The sequence below is a fragment of the Phaethon aethereus genome (assembly GCF_964289735.1).
Source record: "Phaethon aethereus genome assembly, chromosome: 6".
NCBI lineage: Eukaryota > Metazoa > Chordata > Aves > Phaethontiformes > Phaethontidae > Phaethon > Phaethon aethereus.
This window is the reverse complement of record NC_138580.1, coordinates 23,364,209-23,375,459: the sequence shown is the minus strand read 5'-3', so window position 1 is coordinate 23,375,459 and position 11,251 is coordinate 23,364,209. Positions and strand designations below refer to the sequence as shown.

The window sequence follows — 11,251 nt, the reverse complement described above, 5'->3', positions numbered from 1 at the left end:
GCTCCACTGCTAAAGTAAGAGTCTGTCAGAAGCTACTGAATTCCAGCCAGAACTGATTACTTTGTGCCTCTGTTTCTTTGTTAGAAATATGGGGCTACTACTTTGCAGCCATGCTGCCAGAATATTGGTCTGTAAACAGTTGTAGCACTCGGTATCAACAGGTATAGCTTTGCTGACCCTCAAGGGAACGGCTGCATCTGTTAAGCCAGAAATTAGTTTCAGCAGCATTTTAAAAAGTTGTTTTGCACTATGGAGGTGCTACCAGCAGCCCCCCGGCAAGGACCCTCAGCTGCGCTCCTGGTGCTTTGGTGGGGCGGGTGACACGCCATCCAGACCGCGCTGACGGGGATAACCAGTATTGCCCGCGGTGGGTTCGCGTGGGGGCTAACGCGGGCGGCGAAGGGGTAGCGACACCGTTTCTGCCCTGGGCGCCCGCTGAGATGCCCGGACGAGAGCAGGCGGGGCAGGAGGTAAGGCCAGGGCTGCCTTGTCGCCCGCCGGGGTCATGGATCGTGGCGAACGGCATGAGTGGGGCGAGCCCCGGGCTGGGGCCGCGGTGGTGCCGGTGGGCTCCGCTCCCCTCGTCCCCGGAGACCTGCGGCGGGCGCTGCGGCCGCTGAGGGGAGCCCGCCGAGAGGAGCGGGCCGCGCCGGGCGGGGCAGGGCAGGGCAGGGCGCTCATTACCACAGCGCTGCGCTGAGGCGGCGGCTGTTGCGGCGGCGCGGCGGGTGGGTAGCGGCGGGCGGCTCCTCCTCCTTCTCGCCGGGCGCAGCATGGCGGTCAAGGTGACTCTCCCCCTCCGTCTCTTGTCGCAGGAGGAGACGGGCGGCCCCCCCGTCTTTCCGCACGGGGCGGTCAGGGGGAGGCGGGCGGCGGGAGGAGGCAGCGGTTGCTGCAGGAGCCTCGCGGGGGGCGAGGGGAAGCCGCCGGCGGGGGCGGTGGCGGCGGCGGAGCGGCCCCGCGGAAGGAGCAGCGCAGCCTGCCCTGCCTCCGCCTCCTGAGGTGAACCGGAGAGGTTGCGGGGCCAGGGGCGCGGGGCGCCCCGGGGCGGGCAGAGCCCGGCGGGCGCGGGCGGAGTGCAGTTATCCGGCGCGCGCGGGCGGTAACGGCTGGGCCCGCCGGGCGGTAACGGCCAGTGTCGCGTGGGGCCGGGGCGCCGCGCCTCTTCCAGGCAGCCCGGAGTTTGACAGCTGTCATCGGCACCGGCGTGCTGCAGAGCCCTGCAGTAAGCACAGGGCGTCATGTTGGAGATTTTGCCCTGCGGCGCGATGTGAGGGACCGGGCATGGTTGCCCTCACCCGTGCACGCGGCCGTGTTTATCGGCACTCTGTCCGTAGCCCGGCTAGCGAAGCACTAACTTCCTTGTGTTTACAGGTGCAGTCAACCAAAAGAGCGGATCCTGCTGAGCTACGAAATATTTTTTTGCAGGTAAAAAGATCCGTCTAATGTTGTTTGATTGACAGACATATTTTTTGCCCTTCCAGCAGTTTGCCACAGGCATCATATGTGTGTTGTGCTTATGGGACGCTTAAAAGTTCCCTTTGCAGGCACAGTGTATTGAAAGAGCCTTCAGATGTTGAGGAGAAACTGGTCCTGACACAAATCGTGATTAACCATTTCCAAATTATAATCTTAAATAATTTTATGAGGTATTTTCTAATTTTCTTTGAAGTAAATAATTATGACCGTAGCTAGGTACTGTAATTTTTTAAAATATGCTTTTGCAGGTTTCTAAAAAATTCTTCTTCCATGGTCATATGTTGTTGGGTTTTTATGTGTTCCTCTTACAGACGGATGGATGAGTGGCAATGGCGTCAGAAGTTAAAACTGGTTTCTTAAGATTGATGTATTTCATAATATTATTTCTGGCAGGGCATTAGAATTAACATATATAAATAACAGCATGAAGCTTTGTCCACTCCCCTTAATTATGGTGAAGAACAATCTGAAAGGAAAATCCAGTCAGTCCTAAAACTTTGGTAATAAGGTTTGAATCAGGCAGATGGAATACGAAGAAGAGCTATGTTTTATGTCCCTAGTTGGACTGATGATATTTCCAAAATCACTAAAATGCCTTCTTTTTGTCCCTTCATGTTGAATATTATACAGTATATTGCAGAAGATTTATGAAAAGGGGAAGAATATTAAATTGTTGGAGCTAATACTGTAAATAATAAAATCTATTATTTCATTTTTTACATATATCTTTTGGTCCTACCATATTATTTTAAGAGTTGCCACATACGATAAGTAGACAGAGACATGTTTTTGCCTGAGAGGGAGAAGTTATATCTCAACCATAATTTTGGCATATTTTTGCTTTTGCATACCGGATTACACTGGTAACATTGCTTGAATGCTGAAACTTAAAATGTTGGAATCAAACTGTGAAAGCCCAGCTTCTAGTTTCTAGGAAAAAAATCTTCCCATCACAGGTTCATTTATTGTTGACATGACATTTAGGTTTTGTAGGTAAGGAATACAGTGGAGTATGTTAATAAAGTAAGCAACATGAAAATATAATTTTTTAAATATATATTAATACAATATAAAAGTAGTGGTTTTAGAACATCACACAGCTCTTTCAACTTTTTGCAAGACACTTTTGCCTGTCTGGTTGCAGAAAAAGTCGTGTCAGAATACTCTGTTCAACTTGGAAATATGGACTTTTTATGGTTCTTGATGGCCAGTCAGTAGCAGTGCTTGCTTCTGGAAATAAGTAAATTGTTTGAAGCCTTTGATTTTGGTGACATGGGGAAAAGTGGAGAGGAAGAACATTGTACAGCTGGTTCTTGAAATTGTGTCTCTGACAATACATGTTTCATTGACCTAAAAAGCAGACAGTCTACTGATTTTAAAACAGCTTTTTGGTCGTCTTCATGTCTATCTTATAATCTTCAAAGACACATGCAAATTAAGTTGTGGGTGGTTTTGTGCTCCGAGGAATGAAAAATACAAAAGCTCTCCTGTTTCCCCTTGAGTATCTGAGATTTTCAGTAAAAGAGAAACAATGCAGACACCTCTGGGATAGAAAGAAAGTTTATTCTAACTGAGTTTGAAATTGTGTTTTTTGTTTGATAGGTAGTAAGCAAACTTAGTTGCAAACTTTAAAAAAATCAAAAGGCAACCCACTCTTTCCAAGACCCAGTTGTAGAGAGTCTTGTTATGAAATGCTGCTAGTGTTGCACACATCAGGGGTCAGATATGTTGTGCTCTTTGCAGAGGGTGCTGGCCTGTTCGGTGAGCTTCAGCTAAAGGGCGTGCATTCCTTCCTAAATTTGGCTTCCCTTGGAAATGGGAGCAAGGGAAGATGTGAACTCTGGGCCTCTCCGTCATCCACCTTATTCATAGAGAGTGTACTTAAATTTCCTTCTGTTCATGCGTATCCTCTAATGTCATATGTGTCCTCTGTCCATCCAGTTTAAGTTGTATCTTAATGGATGCTTGACATATACCTTTCTCTAAGAATTTCTGAAGCTTGCTATATATATTTTTTTATCATTTTAAACTGTTAAAAATTCTGTTTGACTTGTATTAAAAAGATGTGCTATTATTTCTCTGTAATCCTGTAAGTGTGAAATGCAGGCATTGAAATTTCATGTTTGTACACCATCAACTACCTTACTTCTCAAGTGTTTGCTAACCACTGACTTCAGTAACAACCATAAAAGAACAGAACAGAAATTCACTGAAGGATAAAAGAGTTGGGTAGAACAACAATTACCAGATTTTAGTGAGCCTTCATTCTTTTTTCTTTGGCAATATGCAGTCAGCCCTCAGGTAACATAGTTGAATTATTCCCTGCTTGCTGAATGCAAGTGGAACCTGCTCCAGCAAAGTGGAGAAAGAAACAAAAATAAATTTCCAATTTTAATACAGGAAACTCCACCCCCCCCTTAAAAACATCCTGAATCTCTTGCTTATAACTTAGCTTCATTTAAAAAAAAAAAAAAGTTAAACATACCCATAGGTCTCTTCTGTTTTGGAACTTTTTTCTCCTCTGCTCAGATAAAATCATTGGGATAGAAACCAATTTTTCAAAGAAAGCATTGTTCCTGAAAGTGTGGTGGTACATAACCCTATACTGTATGAATAGAGTTTTTGTGTGTTCATGTTATGTGATGATGTTTAAAAAAAAATCTTATGCAAATTCATCAAGTGCTTACCTGACACAGTCTATAAATGTATAGTAAGAATTTTGTATTTTAAAGTAATATAACTCAAGACTGAGGAAAATACAGATTCAGCTTATGTGTTAGGTTTTATATGCAAATTAAGATATAATTTACAATTGCCTATTTTGTGCTAAAAGATCCTTGACTTCAGTTGCATGGTGAAAAGATAACTTGCATGCCAAAAGGGAAAGCCTAACTACTTTGTCAGGCCTTAATTTATTGGCTCGCTGCCAAGCTCTTTCAAAATACCATAACCTTCTCATATGGAGCTCAATGTATCTGTCAATTATTTTGTCTCAAAAGATTTTTAACAAAACTTCCCCCCTGTTTTTATTGTAAAACAATTTACTGTTTGTAATAAACACAGATAAATGGGTGTCTGAAGAAAAAAAGATTATGATGTGTGGATTTTGACTGTCTTTGATATGCCCTCAACTGTCATACAGTTGAATTCCGTTATTCTTGAAGATACACTCAATATTCTGTATGTTGGATGGTCCTTCATATGTAACACTTTGTTTGGATTGTATGCCTTGGAGTGGAATTGTGCTTCATAATGCATCTTTTAGTTACTTGTGTATGTGACTGAGAAGAGAACCTTTCTGAGTTGATGAAGTGAAGCCACAGTTTCTTTATATTGCCATGTTGGCAGCAGAGCTGAATTAAGGGATTCCTATTTTTGTGGAAATCATCTATTTTAATTCTGGATTAGTTCAGTAGTCTGGTTTACAGTGCAGTCTTGCAAACAGCTGTCATCACAGCTATAGGGTGGAAGAGGGAACGGTGATAAGGTGATGTGAGAGGCTTGTATTGTTCAAGAGATATGGGAGATACTTAAGCAGGCATTGATGCTGATGTAAGCTCCTTTACGCTGAAATAGTGTCCTGACTGAATTGGTTGGGTTGCATACGGCTGAAACAAGCATGAGATGTGAATGATCCCCTTTGTTGTAACGGAGTGTTACACCTTAACAGGTATTGTGTGTAGGTCTTATTGTTAATATTCTAATTCCCGAAGGTCCCTTGCACATTAAGGGCCCATTTTGTTATTCTTTCACATAAAGCTGTGTCAACTGAATCAAGATACTGCAGTGCATAGTGGAAAAGTTGCATATCATAGATGAGGCCATTAATTGAAGTTTGAATTCACTAGCATAGATGTTGCACTATAGGTCTTAGGGGGCATTGCCATTTCCTTTTCTGCAGATGAATGCTTATGTAGTCATGTTTTAATGACTAGAACCTAGAAAGGCATATTACATTTTTATAAATGAATTAAAAATCACTACTTTTATTGCAAATCAAAAGCCTAATGAAACAGCTGTATAGTTTTGTAACTTCACTTTCTCAGAACAAACACAGTTCTATGGATATGTGTGAAGGTCTGCATCTAAATCATTGTGTGTACAAGTAGACTGTAGAGTAGAGAGTGAACAGAAGAGGTGGATTTTAAACTGTTAAATAAGCTTGCTTACAAGTTTTGTGAGCAAAAATGCTGAGGAGCAAACTCAGTCATCAAACTGGATTGGGTCACAGTAGTTCAGTGAACTAGAAATCTTTTGTGAGCTACTTTCCTGTGTGCCAGGATGCAAATATAGTTTAACTTTGCAATCTGAAAACTTAGGTTTTATTTCTATCATTGCTTTTATATCATAAATAAAGGACGAGAAATTTTTCCTGTAACTACAGTGGCATCTTGAAACGAGGTCTGAGGGGTATGAACTTTCATAATACATTTCCCTTTTATTCATCACTGTGATGCTTTCTACGCCTGCCTCCTCATGTTCTTACTTCATGAGTGGTATTACCCCGCATAACTTGACAGCTGAGGGCATGGAATTTACTTTATGCTAAAAAGTTCACTTTTAATTTAAAGTTGGCCTGTAGATAAGAACCAGTGATTAATGATTTGAAACAGAAAAGTAATCAGTAAGAATACTGAACAGACATGTGGCAGTTGTCTTGGTGTACAAATAATAAAGATGTACTTGGTTATTTTATTTTTAGCTAATTTTATTAATATTTAAATACTCTAATTCTAAAATTAGCCTCTGATTTTTTATTTGAAAATTTATTGTTAATAAAATTTAAAACTTGAAGTCAAATTAAAACATTTCAATTGACTCAATCCTTTTTGTCTGTGTGTGTGAATTTCTACTTAAATGAAAAATGCCAAAACCATTAGTTTCAGGATAAAAATTAATCTGAAAATTTATTTCTCACAGAAAGAGAAAAATAATATATATTTTCCAAACTAAATATAATAATGATCAGGAGCGATTATTCAGAAAACATCTGCTATTATAAATTGTAAGAAGATTTATGTGCTGTGTTTTCACAGTGTATCTGCAAATGGAAAGCTACAGCATGGCTGTAATTTTTATAAATTTATGCAATTACCTGATAGTTTCTGAAAATATGTAATTGTCTTTTTATTAGAAGATATTGGTCATTACGTGAACACATCTATTCTACAAGGATAATCTGATTGTTGGTGGTATGCAACTGGTATAGTAATGTTATTAGTGTAATCAAGCCCTTTAATTTCAGAGCAGTTATGTGCAGACAGTTGTGCACCATTTTAAGTGACGCTCAGTAAAGATACTAGTTTGGTAATCACTGATAATTAGTATCTAAATGGATTCCTTTTTGTTTGTGTGGTTTTGTTTTTTATTTTCACTCTAGTATGCCAGCGTTGAGAAAGATGGTGAGCATTACATGACTCCAGAAGATTTTGTGCAGAAATACCTAGGACTTTATACAGATCCGCGTTACAATCCTAAAACAGTGCAGCTGTTGGCTGGAGTGGCAGATCAAACAAAGGATGGGTGAGAATTCTGCTTTCCATTAGAAGCTTGTAATGCATTGGTAAATGTGTGAGTGAATGAGTTTGATAATTTCATCTTCTAAAATACATTATTGATTTTATTATACCTTAAGCTTATTTAGATAAGTTTTTTCTATAGCACAATGGACTAAATTTGTGTAAATTGGGAAAAAATACAGTGTTTAACATGTATTTTTTAAATTAAGATTTGTTTTAATGGAATTTTAACAATTACTACCAATGCAGACAAAGTTGAACTGCACATAAGTTTAATGTAGCATGATTGTCTTGGAAAAGTTATTTTCTGTATACTCATGTCCATGATTAGATACTATGTAGAGTCTTTAGTACCTACATTAAACGTGGATTGAAAGGGCTATTTTGTATGTATCTGTTGAAATAATAGTCTAATTGATGACTAGTAAACCAACATGTTGAGTATCTTGCTTCTCTGAAAGCTGTTGGTTATCTTTTATGGGTGTGCATTTCTTCAGAAAATGTCTTATGATAGGATCTTTCTTACAGTAAAAAAATCAATAATTTGTTTTATTGCTACAACAGAACTTTACACTGAAGCATCACTTTTTTCTTGCTTTCCCTGTGAATATAAGTTTTTGTTGGTTGGTTGTTTTTTTTTTTAAATCTGGGTGATATTTGAAGTAAGATGATCAAACATGGGTAAGTGTGCTTTATCTACTTCTGTATGGGAACAGTGGGAATGGGAATTATTACCATATGGTCTGCATTGCAAAATGTTTCTCTGAATACTTGTCTGAAACTTAATTTACTAAATGTTTTAATCTATATTTACCTCTAATCTGTATTTCATGTGAAGAATTTGTTTCACCTCCATCATCGTTAATGGTTTGTTTATTTACTTTTACATTCGCGTTCTTCCATTTTAGTGAGCTGTAATATATCAAAATCCAGACTCTAATATATTATCTGCACAGAGAGTTTAATCTGTAGCATGAATAATTATTGTAATCTTAAACTGAATTCCAGAATGCATTACATCTTTCCAAGGACTTAAAGTTACTTTATGAAGTTCAGGGAAGTATCAGTAGTCCTATTGCATACATACATTTGTAAATTAAATGACAGCCCAACGTCACACAGCAAGTCATTGAGAAGCTTCAAGTTCTGTTACGAAATTTCATTCCTATCTGCTGTCTGCTATCATATTCTCTTAGCCTTGCTTGCCCTTCAAATAAATACTCAAAGTGTTCTTGGTAACTTTGTTAATTTTTTTGAATTTAATTTAGGTTTAAGTTTGTCACTTTAGAAAAAAAGCATATTTTGGAACTGGCTGTCTGTAGGCATATGTTTAAGAAAATGTTTTTTACTTTTCTCTGATGGTAACTTGATCCTTACTTAACTGTTCTGGAAGAGTCTTGCCTTCTCCCGTTACTACAGTTCAAGACTGGTGTGCTTTAGTGGAACTCTGTAAGGTAGTTCTTAAAACAGATGACTCTTCACCTTCAAAGTGTTTATTCCTCATTGTTACAAATGCATGTTCTGAGAAATTAATGTGATGAGCTTTAAATTAGAATTTGGCCTAAACTGCCTTGCCTGCTATCTGTTTAATAAAATGGGATTTCACTGATGCTGTAAGCATTCCTATGTCTTTGGACTGCAGGCACTAGTTTTGAAATCAGGATAATTCTTTGTGAATAATGTACTTACATGTGCATGCCAAAACCGACTTCCCAATTACGTAAGTCAATTAACATTAGTGGGTATTGGAGTTTTAAAATGAAAGATTTTCTTCTCCCTTCCAGCCCTCAAAATATCACAGTAGTCATTCATAATTCTTCATTTTATTTGCTTGTTTCTGGGTAGTCTTTTTATCAGCATATTGTTCTTAAAATTTGGATATATGTTCTTAAGCTAAGTCTTGAAGAAAGAGTTGATGTTTCACATAACAGAGAGTCACAACAGAGCTATACATAACGTCTAAAAGCTATGTTGTGTGGGGAAAAAAGGGCAAAGAGTTGCAGTAGGAAAAAAGGAGAGAGAAGAATTGTAAGCCTGCGGCTTACTTTGTGTGCTTTTGAAGGGTAACTGTACAGAAGAAATAAGAGGAAAGGAAATTTTTTAAAATGTTACAGATAAAATGAAAGGTGAGTGATATTGTTATGGACTGTCTAATGCACTGGATTCACTGAATGATGCTTGAGTAGCAATTGAGTGGGAAGCTCCATCATTCTGTTTAATCCAGCTCCTGTTATCTCTGCCCTAATGGATAATGGAGGATCACAGGGGATATCCCTGCTTGGGCGCTGCAAGTGAAATATATGGAAAGGAAATCTAATGTGTCTATCTCCTTTTGCTGTAGGCATTCTTAAAGTGAGACCTCTGAAGATGGCTACTTTAAGGTTCAGGCTTCTATGAATGCCTTCTACAGAGACTGTCAGTTGATTCTGTCAGTTATAAAGCTTCTTGGTTAGGAATTAATTTGTATGTCAGGTTTACACTTGTATGTGAGGTATATTTTGAAATTATAATATTTACAATTATTTTAAAGGATATTCTGTTTCTCTGATACTAAGCCCTTATTTATCAAGATCATCCTTTGGATAACATTGCATCTGAAGAACCATTTTCATGTCTCTGATTTTTGTGGCTAAAGTATGACAAATTAATACCCTAATTCTGTATCTACCATATCTTAATTCCTTTCAAAATCACTACATTTTTTTCTGTAATTTCTGTATAATGCATATATGCAGGGATGTTAACATATGTAACCTGTTTAAAGTATCTCAGTTCTGCTTTATGTGTACTTTGACAGAGAAAGACTAGATAAACTAATGAATAGTGTGGCTTGTTTTGTGTTTTTTTTTTCCCCCTGTAGGGAACAGAATTTATACTTGGCTTTTTAGCAGCAAAAAGTTTATGTGTGAAGTAATCACTATGAGCTAATGATTTCCTATGAAGAGTACTAAATTCACATCAATTACATACATTTTCTAGGAGAGTGTACCATCTACAGTGATATTCAATGCTTTAACAGCATCTACTGAAATACTATTTTTTTGTTTAATTTAAAAAATACAATTAAAATTCTTATTCCCATTGATAATTTATGTGATGCTAAAATAAGTATCCCATAATTTATTTCTATAGACTGAGCTCAGGAACTTGTAACTGGATGCAGTATTCTAAGTAGTCAACTAAGTCCTATATTTTTACAAGGATGAAAACACACAGTAGTTTTAATAAACCAAGTTTTTTGCTAAAACCTAAGGCTTTTGCTTGCAGTATTCTGGAAAGGCCACAGTATTTGCCTGCTCTAAATATCTTTATGGATATGTGATTTTGTTCTTGTGCCAACATTATCCTTTATCTTCTCCTGGCTTAGGGCTTATCTTTCTGCAGCTGTTCTTACATCATTAGGATCCCTTATAAATGTTTTTTTCTGTTAGTCAGAATAAGCTGAGTTCCTCTAGAAAAGTTATTTATGATTATCCTAATAAGTTACCTGTGCATATATTCAAGGTCTGAGTTTATATCTGTTGAACACAAGGACTTGGATTTCTGTGCAGCGTTCCAGAGATGTTGCAGGAACCCTGCCTGGGGATACCACTGCTTCCTTATCTCGCACAGAAGCAGCTTTCCTAATGCATCCTGAGTTGCATTTTTCTGTATGGTGACTGTCTTGCATACAATACCTCAGAATCTTGTGATCTGCTGTTACGCTCAAATCCTTCCCTGCCTTGGTCATATCTAACTGTCCTTATGTCCAAATGTTCTTAGAGTTTCTTTCTTTCTTTCTTTCTTAAGTACATGACTTTGTGGTTCACGTTATATTTGAAGTGTATTACTTTTTCTGTATACATGGTAAAGTATAACTTTTTCTGAACCTGTTTGTTTTTTATGAATGCTGTACGTTGCTTTAAGAAAGTATGTACATGGTAGAGTATCTTCCTACACTTGCATTAAACCATCTTTTCTTTCTTAGTAGAAATACATATATAAATTAGTAATATAATGACAGCCCTGTAAATTTCATGGTGGTAGAATTTCTGTGGGTTTTTTATGTCTTAATTTCTAAGTGCTGTCTGCTTACATTTATAATTACAAGGTAATACATTTTAGGTATTCACTGAGAATTGATTATATTTTGTTCTTGATGGTTCTGAGGAATTCAGTGCTTTTATACAGGAAGAAGCTAAGTTGCATAAAGGTTAAATAACTCCTTAAATGTAACAAATAATTCAGTATGTAACTTTAGTTTCTAGTGTAGT

At 38.1% G+C, this 11,251-nt stretch overlaps 1 protein-coding gene across 1 annotated transcript in view; it reads left to right on the top strand.

Annotated features, from left to right (window-relative positions):
- Positions 1 to 1,284: 1,284 nt before the first annotated feature.
- SLC25A12 (solute carrier family 25 member 12) overlaps positions 1,285 to 11,251 on the top strand; it is a gene marked incomplete at both ends in the record, with an annotated part of 51,179 nt that continues 41,212 nt past the window's right edge. The window contains 2 exons of the mRNA XM_082001560.1: positions 1,285 to 1,428; positions 6,860 to 7,002. Coding sequence (XP_081857686.1) covers positions 1,285 to 1,428; positions 6,860 to 7,002 — 287 coding nt within the window. The remainder of the gene's footprint in view (positions 1,429 to 6,859; positions 7,003 to 11,251) is intronic.